General features: G+C 39.6%; 2 protein-coding genes across 3 annotated transcripts; both read right to left on the bottom strand.

Moving 5' to 3' along the window:
* Positions 1–1,238: 1,238 nt before the first annotated feature.
* LOC144660063 (uncharacterized) lies at positions 1,239–5,455 on the bottom strand. Its single transcript, XM_078520622.1, has 6 exons — positions 5,380–5,455; positions 4,202–4,284; positions 3,614–3,673; positions 3,038–3,096; positions 2,424–2,482; positions 1,239–1,595 (listed from the first exon to the last, which is right to left on the bottom strand). The coding sequence occupies exons 1-6, from the start codon at positions 5,399–5,401 to the stop codon at positions 1,504–1,506; spliced, it is 375 nt and encodes a 124-aa protein (XP_078376748.1). The 5' UTR covers positions 5,402–5,455; the 3' UTR covers positions 1,239–1,503.
* A 3,188-nt stretch (positions 5,456–8,643) lies between these two features.
* On the bottom strand, positions 8,644–14,948 carry LOC144660025 (uncharacterized). 2 transcript variants are annotated; one of them, XM_078520570.1, is made up of 8 exons: positions 14,796–14,948; positions 13,142–13,443; positions 12,639–12,690; positions 12,416–12,544; positions 11,942–12,001; positions 11,134–11,249; positions 10,084–10,208; positions 8,644–9,552 (listed from the first exon to the last, which is right to left on the bottom strand). In XM_078520570.1, exons 1-8 carry the CDS (start codon positions 14,832–14,834, stop codon positions 9,542–9,544), a joined length of 834 nt encoding a protein of 277 aa, XP_078376696.1. In that variant the 5' UTR covers positions 14,835–14,948; the 3' UTR covers positions 8,644–9,541. The 2 variants fall into 2 exon arrangements, with proteins under 2 accessions (XP_078376696.1, XP_078376694.1); XM_078520568.1 differs by having other exon boundaries at positions 8,644–10,208.
* Between the last annotated feature and the right edge of the window lie 118 nt (positions 14,949–15,066).

Here is a 15,066-nt window from a genome sequence, read left to right on the forward strand (position 1 = left end):
TCAAGGAATATAAACCGTTTTCCATGTTTGCATAGAATCGAAGGGGGTGCTTGAGAGAAAATCAGAAAAAAGTAACTCGAACCCCCGGGCTCGGAAGGAAAAGCTGTACAAACACCAACCACCACGTCACCGATGTTTGGCCTGTTCTCCCACACTTTTATGAGAATTTCCATACAACTCCATGGAAGCGAGAAAACAATAACGTTTTCTATTATTTTCTACTATTAAACAAACCCTTTTAAAAATGGCTTTCCACCAATCACAGGGCGCGTAGTATCTTCAGTTCTTTCAGTACTGCACAAAACTTTCCAAACGCAGAACATTTTCCACGGGAAAATTATCTCAAAGTCATAGAAATACTTTGGTTCCTGTGGTTTCTGTAACATAAATGCTTGTCAAAACGTCAAGGTTTAAGGGAGCCCAAAATAGTTGTGAAGCCTTCAAAACTGTTGGAATGAAAATGACTTCACTAGCCATACTGAATAATTTTCAGTAATTTATCGAAATTTACTTATATTTATTTTTCTTCTACTATTTTTAATAACATCGTCAGAAACATCGATATTAAAGTACATTTCTGTATGTAGCCATTTTATTTAGTTCGTACATTCACTTGACAACCCTTTTCTATTTTAGAGGGCGCAATCAAAATTTTACACTTAGCAACCCTGCAGCTGGCATTGGTCAAGAATCTTGAACCCTGAACACGTAGCAGAACGTCCTTGATCATGAAGTGATCGAAACACTTCAGTTCCGATAGCTTTTGACGCAGACCGCTTGTTCTAAAAAAAGTAAAATGGTCAAATACTAAAGACGCTTTAAAAGTCGCTTAACCAGTTTGTCTCGAGAATTTTAAAAATATATATATATTCTAATAGCCTGCCCCTTAGCCGATATTGAACAACTTAATACACGCATCTCTGAATTATTGCAGCGATTTGTTCCTGCACTTAATATCCGTGGAGCTGGGTAACCAGACCAGCCAATACGTCTGTCTCTATATTGAGGTCGGTAAGTGGGGCGGCTGGGAGGGAGAAGGAGTGAAAGGGGGTATATTCTCAGTATATTCTCTTGCTATCTGGCAGTCTCGGACCGTCTGATAACTGAATCACGCAAAGAGATGAACGAAATTAAGCCAGGAACATACACCGGTGGTCTAAAGCAGGGAAGAGTGACGGAGAAGAGGCATTATCTTGGCAAAGGTTTTAGGCGAGCTAGATTTAGTCAGAACGGCCGGATCAACAGGAGATTTTTTAATATAGTTTAAAAAAATCAAGAACTTTATTTACAGATAACATCTATTATATATTGTTCAGAAATGATTCCTGAAATAAATTAAAGAATGGTAACATACAATCCGAGAAATGTTACACGATAATTTTTTTTTGTTTTCAGTGCGACTTTAAATATCTCATTCCTTATTCTATACGCTGCTCTATAATGTAAAATAGCTATTTATACAAATTTCGGTTAAGTTATATTATAAATACGGCTTCCGTTTCGTTATAAATTAAGTATTGATCCATCTTCAAAGAAACAGTTATCCTTCCCGCATGTCTGTCGAAATGGTCTTGGACTAGTAAAACTAGGAAAATCTGCAAAACAAATAAAAGAATAACAACAATTGTAGCACAGGAATTAGAAAACTTTTTGGTTTGTTCTAGTCTGGGTTTTTTGAATATAAAAGGGACTGACTATACCCTACGAGCAGAGTTTTCTTCTATCTCCTTATAATCTCGTCCCAGATCTCGCGGCTTCGAACCCGCGAGATGTGGGAACGAGATCATCCCTTACTGACTACAGTAAATGTGCGTTAACTTCCTTTTGATGCGTGACACTTTAAACTAAAAATATCAACTAAAAAACAACTAAAAAAATGATGAAAGTGTCATAGTGTCGGTCAAAAATTCACTTCATCGCTTCAGTGTTGTTGTGTTACTGACTACTGTAGCCTGCAAGCAAGTGACCGTGGATTACTTGTTTCAGCCAATCAGAAACCTGTCACTGCCGAATCCGCGAACAGGTCGGCCTGATGTCGCTGGATTTTTATCAAGTTTGGGTAGAGTAAATACCTTATCGGACCTTTTTGATACGCTTTGGCGGCATAACAAACTCGTTTGGTCTCGCCGTGGGTATTTTGGCTCGACTGCGTCCTGCCAAAATACGACTGCATGTATGGCTTCACCAAACTCGCCAGACACGCCAAATCGTACCAAAGAGGTGTGAGTAGGTATAAATATTCAAACAGAGTTCGCGGAGGAAAGATGTTTCGTTTTCCGAGGCCATTTGCACAAGTGACCTCATCTCTTAAACCATAACTCGTGGTGTTGTTTGAACAGTCTGTTTGTGGGCAAGTCAAAATTGAGCTAATCTAGATCTTACCTACAGGTATACGTAAAAAAGCAAAATACTTGGAGACTAACCTTGTTTACATTCTTCTTTTCTTTGATCGAAAAGTTTAATATCGTCTGCTGTAGGAGTCCTAAAAGAAAACAGCAAACAGCTGAATGTTAAAAATTTAGGTCCATATTATTATTTTCTAGCTGCTGTAAAACTGTCTTGACCAGTTGTCGGAAAACGAGCAACCCTAGAAGGTTCTGATTTGAAGTCTGAAAACATCGGACTTGCGGTTGCATTGCGCACGCCTAGCTTTCAACGCATTTCTCGATCGAACTCCTTGTGTTTTCTTCGTTTTTTCGTTTTTAAAACAAACTGAAATTGTTCCTGGAACGGAACTTTCTGGATAGTCACTCCTTTCGTCAACAGTAAGGAACGAGATCCGAGGTACGAGATAGCACAGTATGCTACACAGACAAGCGCGCAAGCGCAAGTGAGACAAGTGATGTTCACACGAGTGACTCAAGTGCAAACAATGTTGACACGTGCAACATTTCAGTGGCATGAAATTTGTCCCAACAAAGACGCGAGACTATTTACAACGAAGTCACGATGCGAAACCATTGCTTCTTTTACTTATCAGCTTATGTTATAAAAATAATTGCCCTGTCATGGCTTATGCGACAACTAGCGTCCTTACCAGTCGTTTTCATAGAGGTAATCTTCTTGTCCTTGGCATATATCTATTCCTTCACCAATCTACGGTGAGTAAGCAGAGAGCAAAAGGGTCCGTTATTGAGATATGTACATGCTGAGGTTTGCATGGCATGATTTACTGAACATATTTTTCAGTGCACACAAACTAACAGTTGGAAATTCACGTTCCATTCTAAAACATTGGTAGTAAGGATAGGGGGGGTACTGTTGTATTGGGGGTTTGTTTTTTTTTTTTTTGGTTTTTTTTTTTTTTTTTTCGTAAGGATACATGGTCCAGGACAACGAGGTTTTGGTATTCCATTCTCGTTCACAGAAGTTTCGGTTCTTTTGACCCACATCGAGAACAGCAAAAATCTGATTGGTTGATATTTGAGTACTCTGCGCGTTCTTAAAAAATCTTCAACAGCCAGCGGCCGTTACACTTGGTACTACCGACAAAAACGATCGCACCCTATGAAGTGGTGACAAGAATGATGGTATTCTAAAAGAAAATCACTCTGGATTTGTAAACATGCACGAAACAAAGAAACGAACGATTACAACAAAACGTAACTCGTACCGAGATCTGCCACATAAGTTTGACATCACAGCGAGCTCGCATCTCCCAGCTCAACCGGTCCTGGAATAAAAGAAAAAGCAAAAGTCACCTTGAATGATTCTAAGGAATTAACTGAAAGCCATGTTATGGAACTGAAAAGGGCGATTTGATTTTACTGGATGTGCGTTTGACGGAACCACTTAATATGTTTAGACATGATAGTAGAACAGTGCGCATAATTGTTCTTATCCATTAGTGCTTTACTTCTCGTCCACTTGCATGTTTCTTGATGGAGTATTAATAGTGCACTAACAATCCCCTGCTATATAATTTACTGCCTACATTTTCGCCTTACCATTAGTCATGAACTGACCGGCCCGACCGTTATATTCGAGAACAGAATTCCATTGTTATTCAGATTTGTCCTGTCATATTAGTCAAAGCATAAATATTATACACTGTTGTGGTGGATGTAGGCCATTTCGTGAAAAAAAGCCCATTTAAAACATTTAAAACTACCAGACCTGCCGGCCAGTTCCGTGGTTCCGACAAATGGTAAGCGCGCCCTAAGGTTTACGTGACTTCACTAATGAAACACTCGGTACTTACTAGGCTGTTTTTTCGGCTCCGCTTTGATTTCTTTCGCTTCTTTTCCTTCCCAGTTGGTTTGGTTTCCTCTTTATTGTGAGTTCCTAAAAGTCTTTACAGAACCAGTACAACCAGACAGGCGTACAGATATTAAGGTTATTTAGAATACAAAATATTGAAGAAAAATAAGAGAATTGATTCATGCAAAAGGGATTCTCTGGTACTAACGAAAGTTTTTATTCACCTAGGCCGTTCAAATAACAAATTTACTGAAAGTGCAAAAAACGGTGCAGAAATTATTTTTCTCCCCGGGGCGGTTTTCTCAAAATTGCGGCCAAATTTGGTTTAAATAAGTAATCTGTTTGTACCTATGATGGTAAAGCCAAAGGTGGGGTGGGGCAACAGTCCAAAGGGGGAGGGGCAACCGTCCACTCACAAGAAATCATCAGTGGTGCGCGCGCGTCAATGTTTCAAATACATGTAGTTAATAATAGTTGAAAACTGCGTAGCGTCTTTTAGGCTAGAAATAATTGCTAATGTTTCAAAATGACGCTAAATGGCGGTATAAAACTGCTCCGACGTTTCGGCAATACTGCCTTCTTCAGGGTGGCACGAAGAAAAATCAAATACGCGTATCGATTGCAGTACGCGCAATTCAACCAGCGCGCGCGGCTTCATTTCGCGCTCGAGACGAGACAATCATTTTCAAAAAATAAACGTTAAAAAAGCGCGCAGAATAAAGTAGTACGGTAGATGACCTCTAGATTTGTTTGGTGCAAATTCAATGTAATGCAAACTTTAAAGCGAATTCAAGAATTAGAACTCTTGAAATGGGAAGGCTGGGGGCGTTGCAAAAAGCCATATTGAAAAGTTTGCAACAGAAAAAACCCATAGACAGCTGATTCGCACATTCGTTTTTTTTTTTTTCGAGGCTCGGGGTTTAAGGGAGATGATTTTCATAGGATACTCAGTTTTTGAAAAAGACTGTCTAAGTTTTAAACAACGCTGAAGAAAGGCCCTGAATATAAGTAAAAAATTGCCAAACAAATATCGAGTTTTGTAACTAAATTCGTAAATTACGGTATTTATTTAAGCTATCGCTACTACACAAATCAAATGTGATACTTACCGTGAAAATCAAGAAGTCTGTTAAATATTTGCAAACAAATCGCCCCGTGAACATTTTCTGTTTTACCAACCTTTACTTGAAATATCCGCCATTTCACTTTTTCTGTCGACAACTCGTTAGATTTTATTTGTTACACGTGAAACAGCATTTGTTTTCGTACGTCAGCCACGTGTGACAGTTTACGTGCTCTCGTCAATTTTGCGGAGGATTGATGCGAGCAATCGAAAGTCGCACGTCCCGGTAATACGGGTAACATTTTTGTTCAACTTGTCTCGCAACATTGTTGCATTGCAAGTAGAAGGAGTTGTTGCCCGATCAGTACTACCGCGCCCAACTTGTCTCGCAACAAATTTAGATGTTGCAAGTTGCGGCAACCTGTGCACAATGTAGAACCGAGTTCACTTTTCGCAACATTTGTTTCAACTTGCAACACCGAAATTTGTTGCGAGACAAGTTGAGCGCGCGGTAATAATAAATAATAATAATAAAAGCTTTTATTTTGTTGCGAGACAAGTTGAACAAAAATGTTGCCCGTATTACCGGACCCGGCCAAACTCACACAATATTGTTGCGCACAACAAGTTGCAAACGTTTGGCCAGATTGTTGCAACATTTTGGATCAAGTTTGAGAATGGTCAAATTTTTCTTGCAACATTTTTGGTCGTTGCATGATGTTGTACTCGTTTGGTCACGTTTGTGTTTGTGTAACATTGTTACGCCTAGGCATGCGCACTAGTTCGATTTTCTTTTCCATCCAACATAAGGCAACATCTTGCAACAGAGTGGCCAAATATATTCCAAACGTATGGAACATGCTGCGTACAACAATGTTGCGTTCAAATGTTGTGCGCGTTTAGCCAGCTCGGAAATTCTAGAAATCTCGCAACACTATCCAACAATGTTGCACCGTGTTGCGTGCGTTTGGCCGGATCGTGTTGCAAGGTTTCTAGAAGACCTAGCAGGAACTACTGAGCCAAAATCCTGGGGGGGATTCGTTTCTGTTCAACGAAAAATGACGCGCACCAAAAAAAGAGCGCTTTTCAACCCTGATTCTATAGATTTTTGTGTGCAAATAGCAAGAAATCAGGTGGGCAGACTTTCAACACTGCACGTATTCCAGGCCTTCACAAGCGTGACGCGGTCCAAGAACTCGAGGTGGATCCCTGGTCCGGAGCGAGCATTAAAACACATCGTGTGAAGAAGCGAGAGAAAAGCGGGAGCATGCGTACGTGGTTTGCGGAAAGCCAACGTGTCCAATATAGGTAGGCGCACGCACGAGTGACCTATCCGGAGACATTCTCGACCCAAGAGCTTTTTTTTGGGGGGGGGGGTGGGGGGGTGGGGGGCGTCAGTCAGCGCAGAGAAGTGCTCCGGAGTCGAGAATGACGCACGCAGGGATGGCTGCCTTATATCGGGTCTTCTTTCCTTGATGCAAAATTTTAACAAAGCACGTCGGCTAGACAGTGGTCAGTCACATTTGTGTGTCAACGACTGCTGTTCTACTTTGAAGGCGTTTTTACGCTATCTAGAACTTGGGTCGCTCGATTCCATTGGCCGGCGTTGTAGGAGTTGGCAAAATGGAAGCAAATAATTGATAAGATCGGGGCACGAGGGATTCAAGAAGTTGATTTTTCAGGTTATAAACGTAAACAGATGGCAATTCTGCTCACAAGCTGGTGTTGGTATATTCGGGAAAGCTTACAAGAACAGCGACAAGTGGTGCTCGACCCCCAGCAGCTCACAATTTAATATTTCATCGTGTACGCAAAACATTGTTCCCCCAGCAATAGCCTCTTTTTTTTCTTTCACGTACGCGTGGGTGCGTACTGGGGGGCCTAAAGGGGAAAAATGGGAAGGGGGATTTGGGGAATTTTCACAGGAAAATTAGGATTTGGGGCACGGGGGGGGGGATATAAAAAAAGGGAAAAAAAAAGGGGATTAAAAAAAACCAAAAAAAAAATATAAAAAAAAAAAAAAAAAAAAAAAAATAGGCAAACAAAGCTTAAGGTCTATTTTAGGATTTGTAATAGTCTAGTAAATGTAAGGGTAACAAGAAATCCAACAAGAATTATTTTCACGCAAAAAAACCTTTATTCAGCTTCAATTACATGACTGATGCCGATGAGGACCAGGAACAACTAAAATGTACTGATTCAAATGTAATTCCTAGCAATAAAGTTTCTCTCTTTCTTTGTCTCCTTTACAGCCATTATGTGAGTAGTCACGCAAGCTTAGAATAGCAGTGAAGCGTTGCATGACGACCCAATTAACGGTTGCCAAAGGATAACTAGTCACCTTAGCAGCCGTTTTTGGGATGTGACGCAATGCCCCCCCCCCCCCCCCCCCGCAAAAAAAAGAGCGTTTGGGGGAGCGTTGCGTGACATCCCAAGAAGCGGCTGTAAAGGTGACTAAAGAGTACACTGTAGATAAAGGTTAGACAAACAGGTTTCTGCGCAAACGCTAAAGCGATGGTGACGTCACCATTTTCACGTCAGAAAGGAAAAGATTAAAAAACCGGCAGTGTCAACAACACAACCAATTTTGGCCGAATCAACATAAGAGTACGGGCTTTCTTGAAAGCACAAGACTTCTGTTGGTTCCTTTGGCTCGTTTCAAATCGGGCCTGGGGAAAACCTTTCATTCGTAACAAAACTGAGTGAAAGTTTGTTTCAATCTACCAGTCTGATTACGATTTTGCAATTTGTGGCAATGCAACATGTTGAAGAAAAGCAAAGATCTATTTACTTCTGGTGAAAGGTGGAAAAGGCACCCCTTCAAAATTTTGGCGTGAATTTAAAATGCTGAGTTTTGCACCTTACCTGAATGGAATAAACTGATTTCTTCTTCTGTAATTCTTGAAATCACCGGTTCTAATGAATCGCTTGCATTTCACTTTTCAACAATATCTTCATTTTGCTTCTAGAACTTAAAGAGAATTTTTTTCGATCTTTGACAGTCCTCTAGAAGAAGTGATTTTCAGGAATTTCTTCCCATCTTCTTTCTTCTTCAACTTCACATTCTTTGCGACATTTTCATTCTTCATTTTCTTGCCACGACTTGGCTGTTTTCTTCCAAAACTTCCCTTCTTTTCATTACTTCGTGCTCTCTTCGAATCGATCTTTGCTTCTTTTTCCGAATCTTCCCCGTTCTTTCTTCATTTTTCTCTCGTTTTTTAACTTTGAACTTTTTTTGCTTCAATCTTTGATTTTTCTTCTTTCTTGCACTACTTGCAAAATTCGCGACCAAACGTTGTCTTCGATCTTTCTTCGAAATCTTCTTATTTCATGCTTGTTTCTACCCTGCCGCAAAACAAAACTAAGTTAACATTGACAAGCGGGCCAAACATTGTACTTTATTTTACTACAAAGTTAAAAACAAATAAAATAATGATTGAGTAGGCCCAGCAAAACAGCTGTCTACTAAAAAACTTGGCAAAGCTGATAAATCAAGATGATGTGAGGGCAACTTACACATTTCTACCCTCAAAATATTTTAATGAACCTTTAAGAAAATTATTAGTGTTCACGACTCCCTTACTGAATGAAATATTAATTAGCGCCGACTTCTGACAAAAATGTTGTTAACTGCTTCTGACTTAGACTAACAAGGTTAAACACCCGCTACACTCTTGTTAAACTTATATAATTATGACTTAGGTTACTAGTGCATATAATAATAATGTACTGCCCAAGGAATTGAGGGTGCATTTGCAAAGTGTGGTGAAAAGTCACCTGTGCATCTTGCTTTTCCACTTCAAGATATTCGAAAGGGCACTATTATAGTTTGATCAAAATAAAAAATTACAACAATGAGACTTTTCGAAGTGCTTGAATGAGCAACTGAAAACAATGGTTACTTGAACACTACTTAGCAAATTATGACTTGCATTTAGCAGATGTGCAATGTACTATAGATGCAGTGACAGGCATATTTCTTGATTGTGTGACATCTGCTGGAAGCTAAATGTACTGTTGCTCAAGATATCTGCTTGTGATCTATCTAAATGACAATTCAAATCAAATCAATCACAAACTATTTCATCATATTTAAAATTGAAGGAGATGACATCCACGCCCATACTTTCTAAAATCTTTTTCCAACTCAGAGGAAATGATTACTGTCTAAAGTAGTATCTTACAACTGTCCTCATTCTACAGTATTCTGTAGTATTCTAGTGATTGCATACAGACAGATATGAGCTGTATAAACAGTACCACACATCTCACTCGATATCAGTAACGACCTAAAAGGGGACAAAAGCAACAACTTATTAGAAGAATACACAAACTTGAGAAACAAGTATGACAATTTCTTATATCAAGACTTCATGGTTCTGCAGAACTAACACCACTTCACTGCATGACCATCGACCAAGGCTGGAACAAAACTTGAATTTCAGTTCGCTCTTCAGGACCAAGTGCACTGACGTTTAGCTCAACTGAAACAGTATCCTACTTGAGTCATCAAAATCATAAAACCTTAAAATTGATTCCAAAAGTTGTTCTCTCATATATACTGTAAGTAGACATTAGAGGGACATTAATTTTTGCATGTGTATTCATTTTACCACAAGTTGTCTCTAGAAGGGCCTTGATATTTCTAGTGGTAGGTTTTTAAAGTTTGTCTAGTGTTCCAGATCAGAGATCAGAGATCAGCTACTTGACCCAACAACTTACCAGAAAATTTCTAAAGATTTGGTGGGATCAGTAGGAATTTGACCTGTTGGTAACCTAACCTTCAAAACTTAATAAACCAAGACAGTGTTTATACTCACGTGGTGGAGTGTTGGATCGAGAACGATACCCACTGCTGCTATAGTAATCTCGATGACGATCCTTTGAATAGTACTCCTTGTCACGACTGTAATCGTCATAGTGACTTTTGCGGTAGTTTCGGTGCCTGGAAAAAGATTAAAGGAATGTTGGCAAAACAAGCTGGCATGAACAAGGTCTTAGGGCCTGTTTACAAGCAGGTAGGGTAACCCTAGTGCTAGGGTTACCCTAGCAGGAGGGTTACCCTAGCGCTCCCACATTTCTTCTTTTTTTCATCGACGTGTTTACAAGGCAGCTAGGGTTACCCTAGCAATAGGGTAACCCTAGCTGAGCGATAGGGTTACCCTAGCGCCAGGGTAACCGTAGCGCCTTGCAAACGCTCTGCTAGGGATAACTTGCCTACCCGGGACAACTTTATTTTGGCTCCAAGAAGCTAAATATGTTTAAAAATACCGACAAAAACAGCGAATTGTGACCAAGAAACATTGTGTTCATTCACAATTTGTTGTATTTTTGCACTGGAACGGAATAATTTTCGAATAACAGCTTCTTACGACAAAGTTTGTGGTAAAATGTTTGGGGCTGCATACATGTATGTGAGGTCATTCCATAACATAAGTATTTATAGTTTCTCCGTCAAAAGCGTTCCAACTATAAAAAAAATTGTGCTTGGGACGTTAATGAGCTTGGAAATTGAAATATGATTTTACTGGAACTGATAAACTGCGTAACTAAAACGAAAATCGTTGAAAATCGGTTTTGGCGCTAAGATTATTACCCGTTACATGCTATATTTACAAGGTTAACTGAAGTGTAACAGGTGTAAGTTGACCTGGGTAGTAGGGTTACCCTACCTGCGAATTTTTGCTTGTAAACCCAGGCTATCTTCTAACCCTCTTGCAAGGGTAACCCTAGCACTAGGGTTACCCTACCTGCTTGTAAACAGGCCCTTAGAAGTATTGCTTCCATTATCAGCGAACACACAATGTGGATGTTAATATTAAGTGCATATGCATCCCACAAAAGCACTTCACTACTACAACGTCACTTACTGTGTAGCTTTTCCCATGTAGACACCTGGAGTAGGGGTGTGAGCTCGCTTGGTAATTGAGTAGTCCACACGTATTCGCCGACCATCAATTTCTAAACCATTGGTACACTGTTTAGCCTGAGAAACAAGAATGATAATTGTTACAAACTACCATCACTTGCATCTAAACGTCCACACTCCACACACAGAAAAATATTAAGCCCCCCTCCCCCACAGACTTTTTGAATATAAAATATTCAACTGTAATTTTGAAGCACGTTTGACATTAGGTGGTCAACTTGCCACTTCAATGAACATTTCTTTGTCCTTTTCTCTTTGTAGTAGTGACTGTGAATACATTCACGAACCAGGAATTTGTGACTTAGCACTGGGTTCATGGGGGATTTAAAAACAGTAAACAACCTACACTATCAACTTGTGGACAGTGTAGATTACTTTAAAGTGGAGAGTATGAAGTTACACTTATTTTGAAAATGTGTTTTGGATGCGAGAATTGTACTCGCCAGACCGGGCAAGTGATCCGTGATTTGTACTCACCCAACAGTTTTGACACTCGCCTAGGCGAGTGGGTGAGATCTAATTACCAACCCTGTACATGTACTTCATGTGTTAGCAATAGTGTGTATATTATAAAAAGAATTTTAAGAAACATAACTGGCTCTGATTTTGACAAATCCTCATGTTTGAGTTTTCAATTCTTCTTACACACAAAGTGTAGCTACTGTATTTCCTGTTCAGCCAACAACAATACTGATCAGATCTTGTTTGCCTTCAATACTGTTTTAGAACACAAAAGAAGTACAACTAACCTCTCTTGCATCTTCGTCTGTCTCATAGTAAACGAATCCAAACCCTCTGGAGCGACCACTCTGCGTGAATCAAACAACATAAATGTAATATAACACATGTAAACAATACTTTACACCACCAACATATGCAATGATTGTCTAATATTGATCAGGAGTCAGTATACTAGCCACTAGCTGAGAGGGTATTGATTCAGGATAAGAGGTGCTTCATTTAATACATTGACTTATATATTGATGATCAAACGAACAAACAAACAAACAAGCACGGCAAGCCTTTCATCATTTCTTATGAGGCATGCACACAAAGCAAAAGTTGGAAATAGTGTACGAAAATAACAAAAGATAGATGATGACAGGCTTTTGTTTTGTTTTTTCCTTTTTTTAGTTTCCTTTCTCTCTTTCTACTGGTTTTGAACCATCAATTTTCTCAAGTTCATTAGGATGTAACAAACACACGAAGAAAGAGTTTCCTACCTGTCGATCATATACAATCTGGATCGATTCAACACCGCCGTATTTTTCAAAGTACCCTCTTAGATCTCTTTCAGTTGTGTACAAGCTTAAACCAAAAATTCCAAGGCAATTGCTTGTCTCTGGATTATCCTACAGTAAAAAGGAGACAATACCATAAGTACTTGAACTGTTTATTATCAACTAAAGTGCAACCTGCTACCAAAAGAGGACAAGAAGGAATTACCCGGCTTCCAACATGTCTCTTCCTCGATGAAAGGGGTGAAACACTTCTATCCCTAGATTAAATAAAAATATGATAATGCAGTTTAGTACCTGACAAAAATCCATGTATAGTAATTTTAGGGATGTGGGTTTTAGGCTTACATTTCTGGGCTGTAAATAATTTTTTTCACTTGAAAGGACATATGTCCTACAAAAACACCATCTTGGTCGGACAAAACAAAATTTTGGTCGGACACATTTTTATTCATCGTTCATGTCATAAAATTATCCGGACATCATGTCCGACCACATGTGGGATTTCCTCGGACATGAGCAAATTTTGGCCAGCCAATGTCTGATGACCGATTGTTATTTGCAGCCCTGCATTTTGTTAAACATGTACATTGTGTCAGCTTCAGTGTTTGGCATTACTTTTCACAAGCCTGCATTCACTGTGACCTTGCCTACATGTGTCGCAGTCACAGTACCATTCCATAAAGTACAAAGTAAAACAAATACAGGTACCTTTTGTGTCTATAGTAATATGGACTGCGAGATCGGGATCGGGACCTTCGCTTCCTCCTAGGTGAACGTGACCTACTACGAGACCGCGAACGACGTTTCCGTGAACGGCTTTGACTCCTCGACCTTGATCTATCTCCTGAAGATCCAGACCGAGAGCGAGATCTTGATTTAGACCGAGACCTTGAGCGAGACCTTGAACGTGATCTAGAGTGGGATTTTGAGCGAGATCTTGAACGGGATGCTGATCTTGATCTTGCAGCATTGTATTTATCAGCTTGCTCTTCGTCTCTATCACTGACATCCTGCAATGACATGAAAGTTAAAATAAGTAAGAAAACACACATGTACACATACTTGAGTCCAAGAAATGGACTACAATTTAGGACTACAGACAAAACTCTGGAAAATAGAAAGTCTGAAAATTGCAGTGTTGGATTGTATGTATGGCCATTTGGGGCCATTTTGGGAATAACGAACAAAAAGACCACATTTTCGAGTTGACTTTGTAATCAGCCTTTCTTACTAGCAGCCTGGCCTTCTCTGGAACCCAGAACCCTTCAAGTGTTCATTCTTTTTTTTTTTTTTTTGCCCGTTCGACCGACCCACCATAACAAGAGACGGGGCGATGGGAAACGAAACATTTTATTGGGATGGCCGTAAACATTGTATGGTTACATGAGGTTTAATTAACAATTAGACTACGGCCCGGTTTTTTTTTGGAATTGGGGGGGGGGGGGGTGTTCTTAAAAAGGGGGGATTTTTTTTTTTATTAAAATTAAAAATTTTTGTAAAAATCTATTTTTGTTTTTTTAAAAAAAAAAAAAAAAAATTAAACCCCCCGGCGCTTTTTCGCGGAAAAAAAAAAAGAGAGAAAAAAAAAACGCGATTAAAAAAAAAAAAATTAACAACAATTTCACTTGGCAGAACACCATTCTACATTAAAGAGGGATTTATATCAGTTACTGTACAGTCTGTCACAGCTACAATGTAGCTTTGTGGATAGAGCCAACTAAAGTAATTTGAAAACTTCTCTATTATCCCCTGCCCCCAAGACTTGAGAATGCATCAAGAAGGTCTGCCAAATCCCCACCACCCCAACCCCAGAGCAGGTCCAACTTGGGGCTCCCTTTTGACAAACATTTTCTGTAAGTCATGACATTTATCCAGCAAAATTTACCTGCCTTGGCGGCTGATTTTCTTTGATTCACTGCAAAATTTATGAAGTTCTAGATTTCAAGAGATACTCCAGTTTAAGGTCTGGTGTAGACATAACAATGAAAATAAGCTGTCTGGGTTTACATGCTCTTCAAGTTTCAGTGAAATTTAGCCTTAAGAAGAAGGTGTCTCATGGCAAAAAAACCCGGAATTGATGAAAATATTTATAAACTTACGGTAATACATGCTGGTTAGCTAAAAACATAGCTTATCAAAATAAACTTGACCGAGAAGGCGGCGGGATTTAACTACAGTTTCATGGTTATTCCCGCTGTTCTCGACAATAGCCACCAAACTTGTGGCAAGCTAGGTCTAGAGAAGAACGCCTTTCATTCAATAAATAACCGAAATCTGCTAGTCTGGCTAGTTTACGTTAGCCGAAGTTTTGTTTATAATAAGCACATTTTGACGCATAAATTGAGCCGAATACTCTCCTTACCTTTTCCTCAGAAGCATCCCTATCTTCTACATCACTCATCTTGGCTATAAGATGTGATTATATCAACAAAAAATCGGAGCAGACTTTGCGTGAAGCAGAATAAATCTCATTCAAGTGAAAAGCAGATGGCGCGTTGGAAGGACAAGCCTTCTCAGCATGCTAAGCGTAAAAGCGCGCCCCGAAGATAGCCGAAGTTGAACCGAGCGAGGCCCGGCAATTTATGGCCACATGAAAAAGCTCTTGTTCCAGTTATTTTGCAAGATGTTTACTG

Source organism: Oculina patagonica, chromosome 7, assembly GCF_052425735.1.
Source record: "Oculina patagonica isolate OP01 chromosome 7, crgOcupat, whole genome shotgun sequence".
Classification (NCBI taxonomy): Eukaryota; Metazoa; Cnidaria; class Anthozoa; order Scleractinia; family Oculinidae; genus Oculina; species Oculina patagonica.

Excerpts from the sequence above, each read along its gene's own strand:
- LOC144660063 (XM_078520622.1), bottom strand. The coding sequence starts at position 5,401 with ATGGCGGATATTTCAAGTAAAG. Across the intron at positions 3,097-3,613 it reads AACTTATGTGGCAGATCTCG|ATTGGTGAAGGAATAGATAT; the intron begins GTACGAGTTACG and ends TACTCACCGTAG. Across the intron at positions 1,596-2,423 it reads AAAAGAAGAATGTAAACAAG|ATTTTCCTAGTTTTACTAGT; the intron begins GTTAGTCTCCAA and ends TTTGTTTTGCAG.
- LOC144660025 (XM_078520568.1), bottom strand. The coding sequence starts at position 14,834 with ATGAGTGATGTAGAAGATAGGGATGCTTCTGAGGAAAAG. Across the intron at positions 13,444-14,795 it reads GGGATGCTTCTGAGGAAAAG|GATGTCAGTGATAGAGACGA; the intron begins GTAAGGAGAGTA and ends ATGTCATTGCAG. Across the intron at positions 12,545-12,638 it reads AGAGACATGTTGGAAGCCGG|GATAATCCAGAGACAAGCAA; the intron begins GTAATTCCTTCT and ends TTTTTACTGTAG.